This window comes from Vulpes lagopus, chromosome 1 (genome assembly GCF_018345385.1).
Source record: "Vulpes lagopus strain Blue_001 chromosome 1, ASM1834538v1, whole genome shotgun sequence".
Taxonomy (NCBI): Eukaryota; Metazoa; Chordata; class Mammalia; order Carnivora; family Canidae; genus Vulpes; species Vulpes lagopus.
This window is the reverse complement of record NC_054824.1, coordinates 29408608-29433479: the sequence shown is the minus strand read 5'-3', so window position 1 is coordinate 29433479 and position 24872 is coordinate 29408608. Positions and strand designations below refer to the sequence as shown.

The 24872-nt window shown below is 34.6% G+C and overlaps 1 protein-coding gene across 9 annotated transcripts in view; it reads left to right on the top strand.

Annotated features, from left to right (window-relative positions):
- Nucleotides 1-24872, top strand: part of DOP1A (DOP1 leucine zipper like protein A) — a 114563-nt gene that overhangs the window by 55275 nt on the left and 34416 nt on the right. For 3 of the 9 annotated variants that reach the window (XM_041762571.1, XM_041762563.1, XM_041762544.1), the window contains exons 1-10: nucleotides 6984-7081; nucleotides 7839-7948; nucleotides 9102-9210; nucleotides 10365-10485; nucleotides 11854-11973; nucleotides 14102-14216; nucleotides 14989-15222; nucleotides 20214-20835; nucleotides 21503-21777; nucleotides 23079-23231. In XM_041762571.1, coding sequence (XP_041618505.1) covers nucleotides 6997-7081; nucleotides 7839-7948; nucleotides 9102-9210; nucleotides 10365-10485; nucleotides 11854-11973; nucleotides 14102-14216; nucleotides 14989-15222; nucleotides 20214-20835; nucleotides 21503-21777; nucleotides 23079-23231 — 1944 coding nt within the window. In that variant the 5' untranslated portion in view covers nucleotides 6984-6996. Of the gene's footprint in view, nucleotides 1-2931; nucleotides 3032-6982; nucleotides 7082-7838; nucleotides 7949-9101; nucleotides 9211-10364; nucleotides 10486-11853; nucleotides 11974-14101; nucleotides 14217-14602; nucleotides 14633-14988; nucleotides 15223-20213; nucleotides 20836-21502; nucleotides 21778-23078; nucleotides 23232-24872 lie in introns of those variants that run through there. The other 6 variants (XM_041762516.1, XM_041762509.1, XM_041762523.1 and 3 more) reach the window with 5 other exon arrangements.

Below are 24872 nucleotides of genomic sequence, written 5' to 3'. Positions count from 1 at the left end.
TATTATACTCTTTAAAAATATTGAGGATCCTGGGATGCCTGGGTGGCTCGATTATCACGTTAGCATAGATAACATTTTATGAAAGTAACTCTTTGCCAACACATTAAAAAAATTGATGAATAGAGTAGCATTGTTTTTTTTTTTTTTTTTTTTTTGCAATTTCATTAATGTCTGGTCCCACAGTACAGAGCAGAATGCTCATATCTGCTGCATTCAATCCATTTTGTTTTGTTTTTTTCTTTTGGTTAAAATATATGGAAAAAATCTGCTCTGATATGTAATTAGAAAAGGGAGGAGTGTTTCAGCAGTCTGTTGTTGTTTAAGAAGCATATTCTTCGATACTACACCAAAACTCAATAAGCTATAGTTGAAAAAAAAATTAGTTGTATTATGGAAGCTGAAACTGAATCAATGAACTTTTCATATTCTGTTTCATGAAAATCTGCTGATCGGTCTTGTACTTTGAATGCATCTTTTACCCAAACAAGATTCTATTTGTTTGGTTGGTTTTTGCTGGGCATGAGGTAGAGTTTGAACTCAGGCCCTGAGATAAAGAACCAAGAACTGAGCTGAAGTCAAGAGTCGGTAGCTCAATCAACTGAGCCACCCAGTGCCCACAAACATGCTTTTGTAACATCATGATTGGTTATTTGAAAATATTAGTTTACTGAATTATGCAGATCTTCCAAAGATTAACACAATAACAAACTATCACATTGCTCACTACTACCACAGATCTCATCAGTAAAATTTTTTAGGTATTGGGAAGCTTTCAAGCCAAATACAGATTTGCCAAAATTCTAATTTTCTTGGGGAGTCTGGCTGTCTCAGTTGTTAGAGCATGTGACTCTTGATCTTGGGGTTAAGTCTGAGCCCCATGTTGAGTGTAAAGGTTATTTATAAATAAAATCTTAAAACTAAAATTCTAATTTTTTCTTGGAAGCTCAAAATTTATTATCTGTAATGATGAATATTAATTGTTTTTCTTAAAGTGACAGCCTCACTTTGTTTATTTTTGAGAAAATATCTGCCAGGTGTTGAAACCTGAGTAATCATAGTTTGTATCAGTCCCTCTTTCAGGCAAAGGTGGTAATCAGTTAAAAAAAAAAAAGAAATACTGGTAGTGCATCTCACAATTCAAACAGGTAAACAGGTGTTTTTCCTCAAGACATCTATCATATATACATCAGTATATGTCAGAAGTGTTTTGTGTATATTCCCCATTTCATTACACAGAATATTAAAAGACTTGTGCTCAGGGGCTAGTGTTTAATAAAATAAACTTAAAATAAAATTTTTCTGCTTCATCAACAGCATTTTTAAGTGAAACTGGTTTTTTGTTGTTGTTGTTGTTAATTTGGCTGAAGTAGTACATGGCAGTAAAAAATACCATGACTACAAGTACAGTAGATGCCACTGCTTTACTGCTTTTGTTCCTGCTAGGGTGCTGGCAGTTTTACTCATTATTGCTTGATCAGAGCAAATGTCAACACATTTCAAAAGGCAGATAACATCTTGGTATTGTTGTGGGTATAGTTTTTACCTTGGGGACCTACTGAAAGGGTTTTAGAAATCCCCAGAAGTTCAGGGACCACACTTTGAGACTTGCTTAGATGAATAAAAGGCATTCATGTTCAGACGAGTGACCATAATTTTTCAGCTATTGATGATCTGTGTTCTGTAACATCTCCATTATTTCTCTAACATTCCTTTAAAACAAATAAGCTGAGTGAATCCTTTTCCAGTACTGTCAAGGACCAAAGAGTGAAAAGTTGACAAGTCTATGGTTAAGAAGTCTATTCTCAAAAAAAAAAAAAAAAAGAAAGAAAGAAAGAAATCACTTCTCTGTATTCAGGTGAGGCACTAACCAGGTACTTGAATTTGAATTTGATGAAGTACTTAGGCCCTGTGAGGCTCTGGTTTTTTATTCTAGAGTGATTCTTAGACTAGTTGATTTCCACATTAGCTTTTTTTTTTTTTTTTTTAAGATTTTATTTATTCATGAGATACACACAGAGAGAGGCAGAGACATAGGCAGAAGGAGAAGCAGGCTTCATGTAGGAAGCTAGTTGTGGGACTTGATCCCAGAACTCTGGGATCACGCCCTGGGCCAAAGGCAGACTCTCAACCACTGAGCCACCCAGGCATCCCTCCACATTACCTTCTAATGCTCAGATTCCAAAATACTATTATTAAGTAGCTATCTAGTAATATTCTTAAAATTAACAGCTATTGAATTAGCTGCTTTCCTTTTATCCTTCTTTTATCCTTACCTCTTTTAGCTAAAACCAGACCTTGATTAGGAAATCACTTTTTGAACATCTAATTAAGGCTATTAGGAAAGGCAAAGAAAAAAATTAATTTTCTCTTTATAAAAGAGCTGGAGTAAAATGAAAAATAAGGTGTGTTAAAGCTGGATATGGGTACAAAAGCATTCATTATATTGCCTTCTGTATTTTACTATCTGTTTGAAATACTACAAGATAAAAAATTTTAAGAGGTCAAGAAATGAAAGACTTGTAATTGATGAAGATAGTGAACTTCTAATGTAATTACTACCAGTTGACACCACTATGAATATGAAAGACGAAATGCATATGATTTTCTTGAATCTCTTCCATTTTGCTCCATTTTTTTGTTTGTTTTATGTCAAATCTTACTAATATTGGATAGGTTAAAGAACTTTAAACTGGAGATTGAAATAATTGAGTTATGCAGCTAAATAGCTGTGCTACCTTTTCTTACTGTTTCTGAATCAATAAAATGGAAGTAATCATTCCTGTGTTCAAAAAGTCAAATGAATCTTAAATAAAACTACCTCATAAGCCCTAACGTTCTGAGTTTATTGCAAGGTAGTATTTTATTAAAGAGGAAAAAAAGGAATGTGTTTTTATATGTGATTAAGTACAACTACATTTCTCACTTTTTCAGGCCACTCGACCAGATATGATCAGGATCTTGTCAGCAGCCCTTCATGTGGTATTGAGGAGGGATATGTCCCTGAACCGAAGACTTTATGCATGGCTTCTTGGTAGGTGTTTGGTGTATATTGTCCTAGCTGAGGAAAGATAGAAACTCACCATACATAAATATTATCTAGTTATGTGTATGTCCTAAGTAAAGAAACTAAGAGTTTGCTTGAATAGACAATAAAAAAATATAAATGGTATTGTCTATTATTTGAAGAAATTTCAAAATCTTCTTAATATCTAATACTTACACCTTTGAGAATTCTTTTCCATATTAGAAATATGTGGTTATGTCAACAGTAATCAAGAAATGACTTCTTAATTTCTAGAGTAGTTTGAGGGGAGGGGAAGGCACCTGGGTGGCTCAGTCAGTTAAGCAACCAACTCTTGATTACTGCTCTGGTTGTGATTTTAGTGTCCTGAGATTGAGCATGTGTCAAGCTCCACACTCAGCAGGGAGTCCACTTCTCTCCCTCTCCCTCTGCACCTCCCTCAACATGTGCACTCTCTCTCTCTCTTTTTTTTTTTTTTCTGGTTAAAAAAAAAAAGTTATTTGTGTGTGTGTGGTTTTTTAAAATAAAATTGGGGGATCCCTGGGTGGCGCAGCGGTTTGGCGCCTGCCTTTGGCCCGGGGCCCGATCCTGGAGACCCGGGATCGACTCCACATCAGGCTCCTGCATGGAGCCTGCTTCTCCCCTCTGCCTGTGTCTCTGCCTCTCTGTCTCTCTGTGTGACTATCATGAATAAATAAAATCTTAAAAAAACCAAACCTTTAAAATAAAATTGGGGAGACATACATACTTTTAAAAAATTTTTTTAAATTTATTTATTTGAGAGAGAGAGGGAGAGCAAGCACACATGCAGAGAAGCAGACTCCCATTGAACATGGTGCCAGACAGGGCTTGATTCCACAACCCTGAGATCATCACCTAAGCCAAAAATCAAGAGTCTGATGTTTACCCAGCTGATCTACCCAGGTGCCCCAAGACATTAGTCCTTTTCAACATTTTATTAAAATATCTGTAATCTTCATATCTGATGTTAGATTAGCAGTTTTCAAATGCTTTGGTTTTGAGACCCTATTATACTCTTTAAAAATATTGAGGATCCTGGGATGCCTGGGTGGCTCGATTATCACGTTAGCATAGATAACATTTTATGAAAGTAACTCTTTGCCAACACATTAAAAAAATTGATGAATAGAGTAGCATTGTTTTTTTTTTTTTTTTTTTTTTTGCAATTTCATTAATGTCTGGTCCCACAGTACAGAGCAGAATGCTCATATCTGCTGCATTCAATCCATTTTGTTTTGTTTTTTTCTTTTGGTTAAAATATATGGAAAAAATCTGCTCTGATATGTAATTAGAAAAGGGAGGAGTGTTTCAGCAGTCTGTTGTTGTTTAAGAAGCATATTCTTCGATACTACACCAAAACTCAATAAGCTATAGTTGAAAAAAAAATTAGTTGTATTATGGAAGCTGAAACTGAATCAATGAACTTTTCATATTCTGTTTCATGAAAATCTGCTGATCGGTCTTGTACTTTGAATGCATCTTTTACCCAAACAAGATTCTATTTGTTTGGTTGGTTTTTGCTGGGCATGAGGTAGAGTTTGAACTCAGGCCCTGAGATAAAGAACCAAGAACTGAGCTGAAGTCAAGAGTCGGTAGCTCAATCAACTGAGCCACCCAGTGCCCACAAACATGCTTTTGTAACATCATGATTGGTTATTTGAAAATATTAGTTTACTGAATTATGCAGATCTTCCAAAGATTAACACAATAACAAACTATCACATTGCTCACTACTACCACAGATCTCATCAGTAAAATTTTTTAGGTATTGGGAAGCTTTCAAGCCAAATACAGATTTGCCAAAATTCTAATTTTCTTGGGGAGTCTGGCTGTCTCAGTTGTTAGAGCATGTGACTCTTGATCTTGGGGTTAAGTCTGAGCCCCATGTTGAGTGTAAAGGTTATTTATAAATAAAATCTTAAAACTAAAATTCTAATTTTTTCTTGGAAGCTCAAAATTTATTATCTGTAATGATGAATATTAATTGTTTTTCTTAAAGTGACAGCCTCACTTTGTTTATTTTTGAGAAAATATCTGCCAGGTGTTGAAACCTGAGTAATCATAGTTTGTATCAGTCCCTCTTTCAGGCAAAGGTGGTAATCAGTTAAAAAAAAAAAAGAAATACTGGTAGTGCATCTCACAATTCAAACAGGTAAACAGGTGTTTTTCCTCAAGACATCTATCATATATACATCAGTATATGTCAGAAGTGTTTTGTGTATATTCCCCATTTCATTACACAGAATATTAAAAGACTTGTGCTCAGGGGCTAGTGTTTAATAAAATAAACTTAAAATAAAATTTTTCTGCTTCATCAACAGCATTTTTAAGTGAAACTGGTTTTTTGTTGTTGTTGTTGTTAATTTGGCTGAAGTAGTACATGGCAGTAAAAAATACCATGACTACAAGTACAGTAGATGCCACTGCTTTACTGCTTTTGTTCCTGCTAGGGTGCTGGCAGTTTTACTCATTATTGCTTGATCAGAGCAAATGTCAACACATTTCAAAAGGCAGATAACATCTTGGTATTGTTGTGGGTATAGTTTTTACCTTGGGGACCTACTGAAAGGGTTTTAGAAATCCCCAGAAGTTCAGGGACCACACTTTGAGACTTGCTTAGATGAATAAAAGGCATTCATGTTCAGACGAGTGACCATAATTTTTCAGCTATTGATGATCTGTGTTCTGTAACATCTCCATTATTTCTCTAACATTCCTTTAAAACAAATAAGCTGAGTGAATCCTTTTCCAGTACTGTCAAGGACCAAAGAGTGAAAAGTTGACAAGTCTATGGTTAAGAAGTCTATTCTCAAAAAAAAAAAAAAAAAGAAAGAAAGAAAGAAATCACTTCTCTGTATTCAGGTGAGGCACTAACCAGGTACTTGAATTTGAATTTGATGAAGTACTTAGGCCCTGTGAGGCTCTGGTTTTTTATTCTAGAGTGATTCTTAGACTAGTTGATTTCCACATTAGCTTTTTTTTTTTTTTTTTTAAGATTTTATTTATTCATGAGATACACACAGAGAGAGGCAGAGACATAGGCAGAAGGAGAAGCAGGCTTCATGTAGGAAGCTAGTTGTGGGACTTGATCCCAGAACTCTGGGATCACGCCCTGGGCCAAAGGCAGACTCTCAACCACTGAGCCACCCAGGCATCCCTCCACATTACCTTCTAATGCTCAGATTCCAAAATACTATTATTAAGTAGCTATCTAGTAATATTCTTAAAATTAACAGCTATTGAATTAGCTGCTTTCCTTTTATCCTTCTTTTATCCTTACCTCTTTTAGCTAAAACCAGACCTTGATTAGGAAATCACTTTTTGAACATCTAATTAAGGCTATTAGGAAAGGCAAAGAAAAAAATTAATTTTCTCTTTATAAAAGAGCTGGAGTAAAATGAAAAATAAGGTGTGTTAAAGCTGGATATGGGTACAAAAGCATTCATTATATTGCCTTCTGTATTTTACTATCTGTTTGAAATACTACAAGATAAAAAATTTTAAGAGGTCAAGAAATGAAAGACTTGTAATTGATGAAGATAGTGAACTTCTAATGTAATTACTACCAGTTGACACCACTATGAATATGAAAGACGAAATGCATATGATTTTCTTGAATCTCTTCCATTTTGCTCCATTTTTTTGTTTGTTTTATGTCAAATCTTACTAATATTGGATAGGTTAAAGAACTTTAAACTGGAGATTGAAATAATTGAGTTATGCAGCTAAATAGCTGTGCTACCTTTTCTTACTGTTTCTGAATCAATAAAATGGAAGTAATCATTCCTGTGTTCAAAAAGTCAAATGAATCTTAAATAAAACTACCTCATAAGCCCTAACGTTCTGAGTTTATTGCAAGGTAGTATTTTATTAAAGAGGAAAAAAAGGAATGTGTTTTTATATGTGATTAAGTACAACTACATTTCTCACTTTTTCAGGCCACTCGACCAGATATGATCAGGATCTTGTCAGCAGCCCTTCATGTGGTATTGAGGAGGGATATGTCCCTGAACCGAAGACTTTATGCATGGCTTCTTGGTAGGTGTTTGGTGTATATTGTCCTAGCTGAGGAAAGATAGAAACTCACCATACATAAATATTATCTAGTTATGTGTATGTCCTAAGTAAAGAAACTAAGAGTTTGCTTGAATAGACAATAAAAAAATATAAATGGTATTGTCTATTATTTGAAGAAATTTCAAAATCTTCTTAAGAGAGGCTATTTTAACCCACAAGTTGTGTTTTCTTTGACAAGATTTTTTTCCACTTATAAGTTGAGGCTTTTATACTGTGAATATGTAGACAAAGCAAGATAAATTAATAACCAAAGTAATAACATAATTTTCAAAACTTTGAAGTCATCAAAAGAATCAGAACTATTACTGCTGTCCCACACATGGCTCCTTAGCAATCTCCCACTCAAGCAGTAAGTTCTTTGTTCTTCCATACTTTTTGTGAGTGTTTGCCTGTCTTCACAACTCCTTACTGTCCAGAGTGAAAAGATACAATATATCTTAACTTGGATTTTCTGACTTTTCAGCTATTTCACTGTTTGTAAGATTAAAAAAAAAAAAAAAAAGGCAGGATAATGCTGGAATACTATGATACTCACTTACATATTGAATTGGTTTCCCTTTATTAAACTATCTAAAATGATCTTTCTTGCTGACATTGATTGGGCTACTAATTGGTAAGTGTTTGGTGCTGTTTTTGAGATACTTGTTGTTTTGGTCTTTAGTGAACAACAGTTTTGAGAATTCCATTTTAATTTATTTTGCTATTTGTTTCCATGGAGGTTTTGATAACAACGGTGCTATCATAGGACCCAGAAGCACAAGACACAGTAATCCTGAAGAACATGCCACTTACTATTTCACTACCTTTTCAAAAGAATTGTTGGTGCAGGTAATAAACGCTTTCACTTTATTTTTTGGTTACTCCCTGATCAGTAGAGTTACTCAACAAATGTAAGGTCCTGTCTTAATTGAATTAGTATGTCTGGACACCTGGGTGGCTCAGTAGTTAAGCCCCTGCCTTCAGCTCAGGGTTGTGATCGTGGAGTCCCAGGATCCAGTCCCACATTGGGTTCCCTGCATGGAGCCTGCTTCTCCCTCTGCCTACGTCTCTGCCTCTCTCTGTGTCTCTTATGAATAAATAAATAAAATCTTAAAAAAAAAAAAAAAGAATTAGTTTGTCATGGAAGGGTGGAGACAAGGCTCACAAATATCCTAACAATGACTATAGCAAGCAAATGATTACAATAAAATGGGTAAGTAATCTTTAGATTTACTTCCATTTAAGTACAGAGATTTTTTTTTTACTTTGTTATGACTTTATTAATACATAGTTTCAGCTTCTCACCTCTCTGCCCTATGAATTGGAGATCTTCCAAAAATGAGCTAGGACCTGCGTTATTTCCTCTGAAGCCTCTTGGAAATTTGGGTTGCAAAAGGAATCTAAATGTGGTAAAATTACTATTGTAATGGGAAAGTTAAAATGAGCCATAGTTTTATTATTTTTATTTTAATTATGAGATATTCAAGGTAACTCAAACAGGAAATACATGGTTTCTGAAGCATTTTTAAGTGAGTGAGGTTATAGGAATTCAGTTTTGAGTTACCAGTGGGAAGACAATTGCATAGTAGCAGATGCTGTCATGGTACTATGCCATACAGTACCTGTATGTTGATGAGACCTGTTGATGATGCTATTATATTAAATAGAAACATTTTTATCTTTTAGGCAAAAAGTTAAAGTAACTCATGAATTTTTCTAGATTTTTTAACTTTTCCACTTTTTTTTCTAGAGAAATGTAAGCACTCTTTTTTTTTCTCCAGATGGATGAATATAACTTTTTTCCCCCTTAGCAGAGGAAAAAACCTAACTTCAGTGAAAGAACTTAAGAAAAGCAATAGATGTATATGTACTGCCAAAGCGAGCACAGAAAAGCAATAGATGTAAATCTCTATTACATATGGTCGTATTTAAATTTTTCCTTAAGAAAAAAGTATTTGCATCTGTTTATTTAAATGACTAATATCCTTTTTCTTTTTTAAAGGCAATGGTGGGGATCTTACAAGTGAATGGATTTGGAGAAGAGAGCACTTTAATGCAGGATCTAAAACCTTTTCGTATTTTAATCAGTTTACTTGACAAACCTGAGCTAGGTAATATATACTGTCCTAGGGCATAAGATCATGTGTGGTTGTTTTGTACTGCCTCATAATAAAAGTAAGACAAAGTCATGACATAGAGAAATTGCTGTATTTTGAGGTGGCCTTCAAATACAGGTTCTCAACAATTTCTTAACTCTAGAACGTTAAGAAGATACAAATGTATATACCCAACCCATTTGTTCTCATATTTTACCTTGTACTATGTATGTAATGTATGTATGTAATGGAAGAGGCATTTTAAAGATACTATCTAAGCTCTTCTTCATCCTGATTAAGTTAACTGAAGCATCTGTGATCTGTCATGACTGTCTGTCTTATAGTTCACAAAATTCAAGTACTTGAGCAAAAGATACCTAGGTTCTCTCTCTCAGCTTAATTCCCCATGTCCCCTTTGTTTTGTGTGTTCTCCCTTTCTCCACTGTATATTTCTCGGATATTAGGTCTATTAGGAAGTTCATTATGGCACCTGAGACAGAAATTAAGAAAAACCAAAAATATTAGAAACAATAAAATGAAATATAAAATGGGTAGTTTTATTAAATTATATGCAGATGTTTTAGCAAATATGCATGTCTTCTCACCAACTCTTAAAAATGCAAAATTTTAAATATAAAAACAAGTTGTATTGATGGCTTTGATAATTTATTTTTAGCTGTTGTGTAATAATTGATGAAGCTCAGAAATTTTTTTAAGGAGATTGGCATCTGTTGTAATGAAGTTTTTTCATATCATTTAAAATAATATCAGTAGTAATAAAAGTATTTATTGAATACTCAATATATTCTGGGAACTATGCTACCAACCTTATAAATAATTTTTCCTAACCCTGTAACAGCCCTGTAATTTTGGTATCATCCTCATTCTAGGCAAGGAAACCAAAACTCAGAGAAGTTAAATAACTTTTCCAAGGATGTTGCTATTAACTGCCGAAACACACTTGCTTGATTCTGTAATTTTTAGAATGTCAATCTGTTAAATAAACATTTGTTCAGATCAAAATGTGAAGTTTAATGTAGCTTCTAGAAAAAAATTATTTTTTTTCAAAATAGTTGTTTTAAAGCATCCTATAATCAGGCCAATTTGTAAATAATCCTGATTTGTCAATGCTAATTAATTATTGTCTTTAATATGTATATTAATTTTAGGACCTGTAATTCTGGAAGATGTCCTAATTGAAGTATTTAGAACATTATATTCTCAATGCAAAGCAGAATTGGATCTTCAAATGGAACCACCCTTCAGCAAGGATCATGCTCAGTTAAGCAGGTGGATTACCAAAAAACTAAGCATGGATACAAAAATGTCCTTATTTATTAATATTCATGAAGTAGACACTGCTCTATGAAATTTGTGTTCCTGAGTATCTGATTTTAAATACTACTGTATTTTGGCAATATGAACTTTCATGATTAACTGTGTTGATCTTTGAAGTAGGCATTTTATAGTAGAACCACCACGTTCCAGGGTTGGTTCTCAATCTAACTCATTAGAATACTAAGTTGTAGCAGTTAATGTGAAGATAAAGATTCCAGGGAGTTTATTCACACTTTCCAAGCTCAAAGGAGATCAACTGCCACATGCCAGTTAGTAATGGAAATTGTACCTTGCTTGGTACTGGGCCTGGTTGTTTGGGTGGGGTTGTGCCTCTTGGTTACTCAACTCACTCAGGAGACCAAATCACAGTTCAGAAAAAGATTGAACTTGGAATTAAATGAATCAAAGGGCACCAGGTGTTATTCCAACGATTTTTTTCCAAGTTATGGTTATTTCTTCTTTCAGGTATATATACAAATATGTATTTTTTTAATGCCTGGGAAAAGTCATGGAATATTAGCATATCCTTTTCTCTAACCTGGTGGTAGATTCATGTTGACAATGTCATAACCATAAAGTCTCATCTGTCATTATAACAAAGGTTTCCTAAAACACAGTTTTACATATTAAAACATTTTAGGACAGTTTCTGATTTCTGATAAATATCCCTGTACTTTTTGTTTGAGAAGTTAATATTGACTACCCTGGTACCCGATTTCATTCTTTACGCTATCTGATAATCTATATTGCCCCATAGCATACTCAGTGAGTCTTTTGTGCTATTGATAGTACCGCACTATAAATAAAAACAACTGTTTTAGCTGTTAGGAAAGGTGGCAGGAGATGATAGGAAAGTGGGTGGTTGATAGGCCAGAGGACCCCCACTTGAAATAAGTTTTTTTTTTTCCCTGATGGAATTTTAGTAATAATGGCAATTTACGGTACTATTTTGTTTTTCAGCTAAGAATAATAATTTTCAAGGGAAATAAAAGAATGTGGTGCCAAATAACAGGTCCTCAGGGTTCAAAAATAACTTGTTCTTCTGCTGGAAGCACAGCTATTTTTTCTTCTCGAAGGCTCATTTCTGATCTTGATCCATACATTTGAGTTATGAAAACCTGACTTTGGAAAAGTAACCACATACAAAGTAATAGAGTGTCGGTATATAAAAATTATTTGTTGCAATTTTCTCACTAGCAAGTGTTCTAGCAAATACCTAGGAATATGTACTGTCCTAACAACATTGTACTCAAATTTAATTCTGAAAAAATAAATGTTAATATTTCTTAGTTTTTGTTTGTTTCTCTTTTCCTTTTTTAGTAAATTAAGGGAAAATAAGAAAACAGCAGAGCTGATTAAAACTGCCAACCTTCTTTTTAATTCCTTTGAGCCTTACTATATGTGGGATTACGTTGCACGTTGGTTTGAAGAATGTTGTAGGTATGTTAAACTGTTTCATTCATTTTAATTTAATAGCATCCAAAGCCGATTTTAAGTTTTTGAGTCTAACGAAAAGAATGTTCTTTTATATATTCTACTACTACTGACAACTATTAATTATTTAGTAGCCATAATCTGGCTCTGTCATGTCACTTAGAACCATTGATCATATGCTTTTGAAGTTGAAAAAGAGTTTAGAAAACAAGGTATTTAGTCACCAACATAGCTGAAAGATTTTATCTCTCCAGTTTATAGTAATCCAGTTTTTCTTCATCGTTAAGAAAATAACAAATTTGTGGCTGCTGCCTCAGTATACTTTACCAAAATGATTCCCACTTTTAATAACAAAAAATTCCTTGGAGATTCTTGTGTTTTTAAACTCCTAGAGCTTGCCCATTTTGTCACTGGTGAGTGATAAAAGCCCTCTACCTCTTAGGACATAAAGTATAAAAACTCTGAAAACCCAAGAATACTGTGAACCTGAGTGGAATGAATCTGTGGATTCTAGACAAAATCCTCTCAGAACCAGATTAACCTCTCAAGCCCTGGGAGCATGTAGTCAAAAAGTAAGCATGTACAATCTTGGAATTAGAAGTCTTTTAAAAATATGAAACATTAATTCCTTTAATGGTTTAGAAAGTTGTTTGCTTACTCATTCAACAGATAATGAGCACCTGGGAATATAGACAGCCCCTGTCTTCAAATACCTTATAATGGGAACAAGTGAAACATGCACATGCTTATTCTTAGAATTAAATTAAAAGTTACAGATATGTTGGGGCTCCTGGGTGGCTTAGTCATTGAAGCATCTGCCATAGGCCCAGGTCATGATCACGGGGTCCTGGGATCAAGCCCACCCAGGTCAAGCTCCTTGCTCAGCAGATAGTCTGCTTCTCCCTCTGCCTCTGCTCTTCCCCCGCTCTCCCTCCCTCCTGCTTGGGCTGGTGCTTTCTCTTTTAAATAAATAAATAAATAAATAAATAAATAAATAAATAAATAAATAAATAAACAAACAAATAAACAAACAAACAAACTTTTAAGAAAAGGTTACAGATGCCTTAATATATTAAAATGTAGTAGGAATGTTGAAGAATAATGAGTATCTTTTTGCCACCTAGCCCTGGGTTTCCACCTTCACAAGCACTCATCCATTCTTCTTTGCCCTTCTGTACTATTGCCTGAACACACATCGATTGACTGAACCTTCACTCCTGCTGCTGAGTCTTCACTTGTGCTATTTCTTCTAAAACATTCTTCCCCTTAGCCCATCTGGGAGATCAATAGCTTTCCTTTTTTTTTTTTTTTTTTAAAGATTTTATTTATTTATTCATTAGAGACAGAGAAAGAGGCAGAGACACAGAGAGAGAAGCAGGCTCCTCTCAGGGAGCCCGATGCAGGACTCGATCCCAGGACCCTGGGATCTTGTCTTGAGCCAAAGGCAGACATTCAACCTCCTGAGCCACCCAGGCGTCCCTTCTGTGACTCCCTTAAATCTTCCATCAGAATCAATGCCTGCACTGCCTCATTGTTATATTTATTTATCTATACACTTTTATTTCTTGCTTGTTAGGGACTCTGTCGTATTCTTTGCGTCTTCAGAGTGTAGGACAATCAATATATGGTCTAGGACTAATATGATTTAAAGTGAATGTTTGTTGGAGGAATGAATCAGAAGAGGTTTCCTGGTGGAGACACCTTTTGATCTCAGACCTTGAAGGATGGATGCATTCTGAATTTGAGAGAATGAGTTTGAGGGAAGATGGCGAATCAGGAGGACAAATTGGTATTAAAAAAAGGCCCCAGGGTTATAAATCAAGCAGCAAGCAATCCATTTTAACTAGAGATGATATATGTAGTGGAAACCATGGGAAATAAGTCCAAAAGAGTGAGAACCACCCAGAACACTTGGAAGAGGATGAGCGTTCCAGGGAGAGTTATAAGCCTAGTAATATTGCTTTGGAAATTTTTCACGTAGAGTTAAGTGTTCTAGGGGAACGGAAATGTTCACAGGGACATCAATCTGTGTGTCCCAGTGTTGACTCTCATTAAAAAGAACGTGATGTATGTATGATATAAATATACATACCACTTGGTAGTATACTCAATAAAGTGAATTTTGTCCTTTTAGGAGAACATTGCATGCCAGACTTCAGATTGGGCCTGGAGATAGTAGTGAGTCATCTGAGTTACAGCTAACGAATTTCTGCTTACTGGTGGATTTTTTGTTGGATATAGTTTCTTTGGTAAGACCACCTTGGTAAAAAAGTATTGAGGAAATGTAATAACATAGTTCAAACATTTCATTTGGAGATAGACCTCATCTGTCAATAAATTTTCTTTTCAATGTTAAATTGATTTTTTTTTTCCCTTTTGGCATAGCTTTTTTTTCCTATGAATTTTTCCAAGTTTTGTCCTCTGATATATATATATATATGAGAGATATATATATATGTCTTATGTAATACATGGAATATACTTCACAACTGCATGTTATTGAAATCTTAAATGTTAATGTATAGTAGTTTAATGCTGCATTTATATTTAACTAATAATTCTTTCTGTTAAATGAAGACTGTTGGAAATCTTTTCTCCTTTTCTCTCCTCAATTCTTTGCTTTCTCATTTTGAAGCCTACTAGAAGTATGAGGGTGCTGTGTCAGGTATGATATTTGGCCTGTTTTGTCTTGAACTGATTGCATTCACTTTTGTTATAGTTTCAGTAATATAGCAGATAAAACTGGGGTTATTTTATAATATATACCTTGAAGTACTTAAATTGAGAATTTGGGAATAGAAATTTTATAAGCCAGTAATAACATGGCCATACAATGTTAATTAAGAGCATGATACATATAAAGTATTACAGATGAGTAAAATTGCTTCTTTTGTGTTATGTACATTAAAAATAAATGAAATAATAGAATTTTATATATATATATATATATATATATATATATATATATATATATATATATATATATATGTAAACTTTTGTCATTTCATTTTTCATCCTCAGGAGACTTACATTGAAATCCAGACAGAACACTTGCCCCAGTTGCTGCTCAGGATGATTTCTGCCCTGACAAGCCATCTCCAGACATTGCACTTGTCTGAACTCACAGATTCACTCAGGCTCTGCTCAAAGATCCTTAGCAAGGTTCAACCTCCACTCTTATCTGCCAGCTCTGGAGGTGTATTGCAATTTACAAGTGGGCAGAGCAACTCAGTCAAAGAATGGGAAGACAAAAAGGTAAGGTTTGCTATTATTTTTGGTATTAGACCAACTGTATTTCTTCAAAGCAGACTAGTTTATATATAGTCATTTAAATATTTTTTTTTTTTAATTTTTATTTATTTATGTTAGTCACACAGAGAGAGAGAGAGGCAGAGACACAGGCAGAGGGAGAAGCAGGCTCCATGCACTGGGAGCCCGATGTGGGATTTGATCCCGGGTCTCCAGGATCGCGCCCTGGGCCAAAGGCAGGCGCCAAACCGCTGCGCCACCCAGGGATCCCTAGTCATTTAAATATTATTGAATTTTTTTTTTTTTTAGATTCAGTTGTTGTGGCAATAGACCATCCCTTAGGCTTTTGGCAATTTAGCTGTCTATATCAGCCCTCCACTAAAAATATAATTAAGCAAGATATGTAATTTTTAACTTTCTGGTAGCCATATTAAGAAACAGAAACAGGGATCCCTGGGTGGCGCAGCGATTTGGCGCCTGCCTTTGGCTCGGGGCGTGATCCTGGAGACCTGGGATCGAATCCCACGTCAGGCTCCCGGTGCATGGAGCCTGCTTCTCCCTCTGCCTGTGTCTCTGCCTCTCTCTCTCTCTCTCTCTCTCTCTCTGTGTGTGTGTGACCATCATAAATAATAAATAAAAAAAAATTAAAAAAAAAAAAAAGAAACAGAAAGAGGTGAAAATAATTTAATTATATTTTACTTAGCCCAATATAGCTAATATATTATTTTAGCATATAATCAATATAAAATTGATGTAATATTTTAAAAATTAGGTATTTTACATTTATTTTTTGTACTAGGTCTTCAAAATTCCAGCATGCATTTTATATTTACAGCATTGAAATGCAAAATTTTTATCAGAAATAATTAATCTGTATTTAATTTTATAGTGTACGTTTGAAAAATTAAATTCACATACCAAATTATTCTAAACCTATGTAAAAGTTGTATCATAACTAAAACATTACTTTTTGAACTTTAATTGAAAAAAAATTTAGTTCCTTTGCCAGATCAGCCATATTGGAAGAGCTTAGTAGCCACATGTGGCTAGTAGCTACCATATTGGACAGTGGGTTTATAGTCTAAACTTTACTGGTCCTTTTCACATATACACTAAATTTTTTTTGTGCTCTTCTTGATATCCAGAATCTTTCTGCTCGATTCAGTCTTCCAGATTCTTAATGCCAGCTTTCTAATTTTAAATAGAATTACGTAATTTTAATTTCTGGCCATAGTATCATGCTTAAAACAACTGTGATGCACCTGTGGAAAAAAACACATAGATAATTCCATTGAATTTAAGCACTATTTTAAAAACAAAGATTTAAAATTTTCTCTTACTTGGGATTCATTACCTAAATCCTGGGTTTGTATAGTTGCCCTTTTTTTTTTTTTTTTTTTTTTTTAGTTGCCCTTTTTTTTATTTCAGTCGCTTTTTAAAATTTTTTTACAGCTAGCAAAATATTTTATCAGGATCATCTAATATAACCTTTCCCATCAAGTATTAATCTTAAAACTTTTTTAAAAAGATTTTATTTATTTATTCATGAGAGACACAGACAGAGAGAGAGAGAGGCAGAGACACAGGCAGAGGGAGAATCAGGCTCCATGCAAGGAGCCCGACGTGGGACCTGATCCCAGGACCATGAGATCACAAACCTGGGCCAAAGGCAGGCACCCAACCGCTGAGCAATTCAGGCGTCCCAATCTTAAAACTTTTTTAGTGAATTTTTTAAATGTATTGTTTTCCATATATGAAATGAATGTCCCTGACCCATGCTCAGTTTAAACATATCCCAGGATTATCTTACATAAACCAAAACCAGTCTCTTATTTTTGTTCCTACCTGTTTATTATTTATATGTGATACATAATACTGATTCTGTTAGGAGAATTGATTTTGTTCTATTTCCTTAATTTATGCCTCTAGGATGTACTTAGAAATAAACCTAAAATAGTTGTTAATTACTTTGTTTTTTGTTCTTTTTTTTTTTTTTTAAAGATTTATTTATTTATTCATGAGAGACACTGACTGAGAAAGAGAGGTAGAGACATAGGCAGCAGGAGAAGCAGGCTCCTTGCATGGAGTCTGATGCAGGACTCGATCCCCGGATCTCGGGGGTCATGAGCCGAAGGCAGGAGCCCCCAACTGCTGAGACATCCTGGCATCCCTGTTTTTTTGTTGGTTTTTGAATGAGATTAGTTCAAAATGGGAGGACTTCAGCACTCTCTCATTAGCATATTCAAATATGTATTATATAGAAAACATCTAGAGGCACTTATTAATGGTTATAGGTTAAAGTAAATGGGAACGTACATTCATACTAAATGAAAGACAAATACTTTTTTAAATTTTTATTTATTTATGATAGTCACACACAGAGAGAGAGAGAGAGGCAGAGACATAGGCAGAAGGAGTAGCAGGCTCCATGCACCGGGAGCCCCACGTGGGATTCGATCCCGGGTCTCCAGGATCGCGCCCTGGGCCAGAGGCAGGCGCTAAACCGCTGCGCCACCCAGGGATCCCATACTTTTTTTTTTTTTAAAACATAATTGGGTATTAACTTGAAAGTATGCTTTACCCTCTCCTCTCTCTTTGGTTCTCTTCTGTATTCTCAGACTATATATGTTCTTCCCTTTTCTTTTACCAAAGCACACTGATATTATCTTCACTGAAATGTCTAAAATTTATTATATTTGAAAGCTGAGGGTATTTTCTTTATTCCTTTTTTTAAAAGTATAAGTGAAGGAGTGATTCTTTAAAAAAATCATTACTCTAATTTTGTCTCCATGTACATTTTTTAAAAATTTTGGATTTTTAAATGTCCAAAACGTCATTTCTTTCTCTTTTCAGAAATATATTTTATTATAAAATAATCTGAAACAGTTATATAATATAGACCATACAACTAAATAAATGTATATAAGTTTAACTGAATTTATAGCTTGAATTCTATTAATGTAATGTTCATTGTTTTATGATCCTTATATGAAAAAGATTAATACAGAAATAACTTTACAATAATAAGCTAATGACAGTTGTATCATTTAAATAAGGCTTCTTTTCAAAAAGGTGTTACAGGGTTTTAGATGGTTTTAACCTTTCAAATTAGAAATGTTGACCTTTCAAATTAGTTCAATTCTGATTGCTGCCTCTAAACTTTGGCAGTGTGATATGGAAGGTTCTCATACTGTTATAGTAATAGTAAAAATACCATGAAGTTCAGAATCATCTAAGCAAAGCTCTTCTAATAACTACTAACCTTATTTGCTATGTAAGCTTGGGCAGATTTTGTTTTCAACTTCCCTGGACCCTCAGTAGCTTACCTTTGAAAGAAATAGAGCAGACAGCCTCTCTTTATCCAATACCCACTTTGTGTATTCATTGGTGAAGTAGGCACAGTCCCTGACTACCTGACTACCATTTTTGCTGGTTGGGAGGCAGGGGTCAGCTCCTAGAGAGCCTTTTCACCATGCTGGGGCTTTTATTCTTTTATTTTAGAAGCAATGGGAAGACATAGGGTAACAGGCAAGTGATATAACATGATTCATATAATAGATAAATTACTTGCAGTGTGGAGCCTGGATCTCAGAAACAAAATGGATGTGGGGAGACCTACAGTAGTGCAGGCAAGAGGTGGTGGTAACATGCTATTAAGATGGGGACATGAAGACTGAGAAATAAATGGATTAGCCATATATTGAAGAGAGAAAAATCAGTAAGACTCTACTAATGGATTAGAAAGGGTAATGAATGATCACTGACATTTATTGAGTGTTTACTAACTGGCAGGTACTAAGCCATGTGTTTTATATATACTGTTTTACTTAATCCTCACAGCAACTGTAAGATATAGGAACTGTTGGTATCTCAATTACATTTATCAGGATACTGTTTAGATAGGTTAAATAGCTTGCCAAACTAGTAAGTGTCAGAATCGTAGCTAATTCGTGGCTAGTACCGTTAACCGCTATTCTGAAGTGGCTATAGGGAAAGTGAGAAGGAAAGGTGGAGAAGATCCCAAGAATCCCTAGGTTTCTGTCTTTTGATTTGATGAATGGTGATGTCATTCACTGAAGCAAGGAACACTGTGTGAGGCCCAGCTTTGTAGCAGCAGAACATTTAGTGTGTATCTTCAATAATCTTCAATAAGATCACTTTTTAGTGATTAAAAGGTGCTCTTATTCAGGTTCAGCTTATGCTTTGGCATGGTCCCCAAGCAATGCACGATATGTACAACTTTTGTCTCCTTAAACTAAGCCAGAAAATATGCTCGGTGATTGTACTTCTCCTGTCTTTGTAGGAAGGGGATGGTTAATGCATTCCAGCTCCACTCCAGTGGCTGGTCCATGTTTTGTTGATAATTTTAATTGTCTTTCTATCTTATTCAGATTTCAAACTTACTCCTTTTATTCCTAGTACCTAATACAGTGTCTGGCGTATATATAATGTAGGTTCAGCATCTGTTTGTCAAAAGAATGTAAGATTGATGGCAAACATTTAAATAGTACTTTACACATTTCATACAGAAATTTCACATAATGGTTTCTGAACAGATGACCTATTAGAATTTATTTCTGGTTTTTAAAATTTCTCATTCCTTGCATTGTTTAGACATTAGGAAAGTGATTTCATGAAGTAGACTGAATAAATTGTCAGTTTTTTGAAAATAAGGATATATAGAGATCATAGAGATTTGTGCATACACATATTTTGCCCTCAAGAACCCAGCCTTATGTTATGTACGTAGTGAATAATAAACACTTAGCGAATGAGTTTATATTAATCTATTTATTAGACTCATGAGTATTTCCTATTGATTATCATAGACCTATGAATCAGTTGTAGAAATTGTTCTGAGATTCAAACAGACATGTAGATTAAGTTTTAAATCATCTAATCCAACTGACATCTCTCAAAGCATGGCCATTTCTAATTTTTAATTTCTAATATACACAGTTAACTGCTTAGCCTTTGCTCTTTTTAATGTCTACCAGGTATCATCAGTTTCTCTAGAAAATCCTAGTGAAGTGTTTGAAGATGGAGAAAATCCACCAAGTAGTCGATCATCAGAGAGTGGATTCACTGAGTTTATACAGTATCAAGCCGACCGAAGTGATGACATTGACAGAGACCTGAGTGAGGGGCAGAGGACAGCTGCCATCCCCATTGGTAGCACATCCTCTGAGACAGAAACAGCCTCCACTGTGGGATCTGAAGAAACCATCATCCAGCCCCCATCCATAGTCACTCAGGGGGCAGCACCTCGAAGTGGGAAGACAGCCCAGAAAACCGCAATGCAGTGCTGCTTGGAGTACGTCCAGCAGTTTCTCACCAGACTTATCAATCTCTACATCATTCAGGGTAACACTTTTTCTCAGGCTTTGGCTACAGAGCATCTGGGGGATCCCAGTCGAGAGCAAGGAGAGACTTCAAAATGGGACAGGGATTCGCATGGAGATGTAAAAGAGAGAAACATAAGTAAACACAAAACTTCAAAAGAATACCTTTCTGCCTTCCTTTCTGCCTGCCAGCTCTTCCTGGAGTGCTCCAGTTTCCCAGTTTACATTGCAGAGGGGAACCATACCTCAGACTTACATACTGAAAAATCAGAGACTGGTAAGGTCATCTTGGTTTTATGTATATGTTTAAATATTTTTTACGACACACTTTTTTTTTTTTAAGAAGCACTCAGATATTAAAACTGGGATTTTTTTTTTTTTAGCCAGTTAATTTTTTAAGGTGTTATTTTAATTTGTAGATTTTTTAAAATGAAATACTATCTTTATGGGGAGATATATATTGCTATATTGGAAAATTTTGCGATTTTGATGTCTTTCACTGTTTGCTTGCAAATGAGTAGAAGCTAAGAAGGAAATTAACTCCTTTGGAGAAACATAATGTAACATTTAAATCCATTGGTTTCCTTTATTAAGTGTTTAGCATTATTTAATTTTTTTATATAGGTACACCCAAAATGCAGCGAGTGCTACATAATGTTTATTGATTAATGTACTGTGTGTCAGGACAGGGAAATAGATTTATGACTTGGCATAAAGAAAATTACATACCAAAAAAGTTTATGAAATTCATGTTGCTGTTTTATTTTCTTAAAGCTCCAGTCTAGGTGAGAAATTATGGAATTATGGTTTTCTAACAGATCAAGGCCAAAAGGTAGTAAGAAGAGGTGTTTTTTTTTTTTTTTTTTTTAAATTAACCTGGAAGTTAGAGTCTGTGTGAAAGGTTTATCATGATGGACTGTGTTGTCTTCCATTTTTTGTTTCAGACTGGGAGCACGTGCAGCCTCCACTGTGGCTCCAGACTCTGATGAATGCTTGCAGCCACGCAAGTGATTTCAGTGTGCAGAGTGTTGCTATTTCATTAGTCATGGACCTGGTGGGACTGACTCAGTCTGTGGCCATGGTCACCGGGGAAAACATCAACAGCGTGGAGTCTGCACAACCCTTAAGTCCAAACCAGGGAAGAGTAGCAGTCGTTATTAGACCCCCCCTCACTCCGGGCAATCTGAGATACATAGCTGAGAAGACTGAATTTTTCAAGGTAAATTCTTTTTTTTTTTTTTTTTTTTTTTTCCTTTTTTTTTTCTCTTTTTTTTTCCTTTTTTTTTCAAGGTAAATTCTAAGAAATATGGACATGACTAAGATGGTACTTGACCTAGTTTGCTTAGCAGAGATTTTAAAGATGGTAATCAGCCTTCATTAAATACCTCTTCATATTTTACTATATAGAAAAAGATGTATACCACACTTAATCTGTACTACTTGGCCAGTCTTGTCCCCAGTTTTGTGAGAGGGAAGAAGATAAGGATGAGAGGAGTTGAGGATGAGGTTAGAGAAAGCAAGCAATAGGGCTCTATACTCTAAAGCCATGGAGCTGAGTAACTACAGCTAAAAAAGAAGTAAGTTCATTTACACAGTGAAACTTATTTTCCACATGGTGGGGTTATGACACTTACTCTTCATAGAGTATAATTTCAGCTCTCCAAAACTTCCAGGAAAAGTTTTTCTTTTTTTGACTCTCTATTATCTGATTATCATCTGTGGTGTATGATGCCATTCACAAAAAAATGCACAGTTTTTTATTTTGATCACAGCAGTACAGATGATATCTTCTACATAGAAAGAACATCAAGTATATTGGATTATATTACATCTTAAAGTAGGTAGATTCTTTGTATATAAAGCTTTTTAAAAGTTTTATCTCATTTCAAGTCATTGTGCCTCACCAGATCATTTCTCCTGCTAGATTTAGAGTTGGTTTTTCTGTAATAACATTATGGTGGTAAACCCTAAAAACAGTTACATTTTTTGTTAATGCTATCATAGATCATCAGGTACTATGTTAACATGTGTAACTCTGAAATACATACAACCTATATTTTGTGTGTCTTAAGTAATTTGGATATTTGAACTATGAATTATATTTAATTTTGTAACATATAACCATAAATATTAAATTATATTCAATGTGGGATTTGTATCCTCTTAAGGCTAACGTATTCTAGCAATATTTTACTAAATGTCATTAAAGGTAGTGAAATGGGGTTCTCTCTGGTACCTGTAGAAAGTATTTACATGTTTGATGTTTAAAATAAATATCATTAGGAAGGGACTTTAAAAAATAAAAATTCATCATTAAAGGTCTATCATAAGAGGTTCTAATGGCCTGGATGACCAAAAAGTGAGCACATGGAAAGCTACACTTCATCCTTGTGGCATAAATGAATGTTGGTGACCTTCAAGGTCTGGTATTCAGAGGCTTGTACATAACAGGAAATGCTTGTTAAATAAGTTTTAATTTATGGTGTCGTAACATTGTCACTTTTACATCTTTTCCTATAGCATGTAGCTTTAACATTGTGGGATCAGCTGGGAGATAGGACACCTCAGCACCATCAGAAAAGTGTGGAACTGTTTTATCAATTACATAACTTGGTTCCTTCTTCTAGCATCTGTGAGGATGTTATAAGTCAGCAGTTAACCCATAAAGATAAGGTAAATTCTTTTTTTTATCTTGTCCCTCCCTCACCTCCCCCACTCCCATTATACCAAAAGGTAAATTAAAGAAACTTTACCAAAACTATTATAGCTAGTATCTGATTAGAGATTATATAAATTCATTCAGAGTGATCTTCATGTCTTTAAAACAAATTTCTTCTGTTCTCTTTAGAAGAAAGTTCTTTACAAAAGCATCAGTAATAGGAGAAATCAAGTAACCCATAATCAAATACTGGGTTTATTTCTTAGTTTAGGACATCAGTTGTGGATAGCAGTGATTCAAGTTGTTGCTGGGCCAAGTTCTTGGATTACTTAAGGAGGAATCAATAGCCTTGTTTTGGAAGTATGGCTGCATTAACTAATGTATGTGAAATGAAGTGATGTGTGTTTGAAGTTACGTTTATAAGCCACAGAATGCTAATATATGAGATATTATTTTGCATTACAATAAATATTCAAAATAAGGATTTTGTATCCTAATGTATATGAAATGATCCATAAGTCAGTAAGAGTAAAAGTAATAGAATTATAGGTGCTCCTGAGAAGAAGCCAGAACTATCATTCTGGTTGACCTCTTCAGGGCAGAGTTTTGTTTTTGTTTTTTAGATTTTATTTATTTATTCATGAGAGACACACAGAGAGAGAGGCAGAGGTACAGGCAGAGAGAGAAGCAGGCTCCATGCAGGGAGCCTGATGTGGGACTTGATCCCAGGACTCCCAGATCACACCCTGAGCCAAAGGCAGACGCCCAACTGCTGAGCCACCCAGACATTCCTTCAGGGCAGTTTAATGAAGTGTGGTCTTCCCATGCCTGCTCTGTAACGTGAATCAAAGATTTTTTTAAACAGCTCTTAGAGGTGCATCACCTTAATTTTTAAGTACTGTAAACGCTAGTGAGTTTGAATGGGCCATTAAAAAGAAAAAGGCATTGTGTTGATTAAATGAAGCTTTTGGCAGAAAGGAAGTGGCAAATGAAGAAATAAGCGGAATAAAGTTGGGTGATGGGCACTGAGGGAGGCACTTGGCGGGATGAGACTGGGTGTTATGCTATATGTTGGCAAATTGAACTCCAATAAAAAAAAAAAAAGAATAAAGTTTATTAAAATTCTATGTCTGCTTCAACACATTCTTTTAAAATTGTTTAGGAATAAAACATTTGATAAAGGCTTGCATTTAATTTGTTTATATTAAATATAAATCTAGGACAAATTATATAACTGTTTACTTGTGTGATATTTTTAAAGAAATACTAAGTTCTGAATAAACATATACATCCACGAAAAAATTAAAATACTGTTACTTTTCTTTTTTTATGTGTTTGTATTGGTTGATGTACAAACACAGGCTTCATAGGAAAAGATTTATTAAAAAAAAAAAAAGAAAAGCATTTATTAGGCCCATAGAAAAAAAAGAAAGTCCTCTAACTGATCACCCACAGTTTAGACAGCTTTCAGTCCCTAATGCTGGGGGGCGTTTACTTGAGGGATTCCACAAATGTTGAAGGAAGACTATAAAAATCTAGATAACTTCACAATTCCTACCTGATTTACATTAATTCATGTTCATTATCTAGACCAATGCTTATCTTTCTGAATATTTTTCCGTTATTTTGTCCATTATTATATCACTTAATGTTTT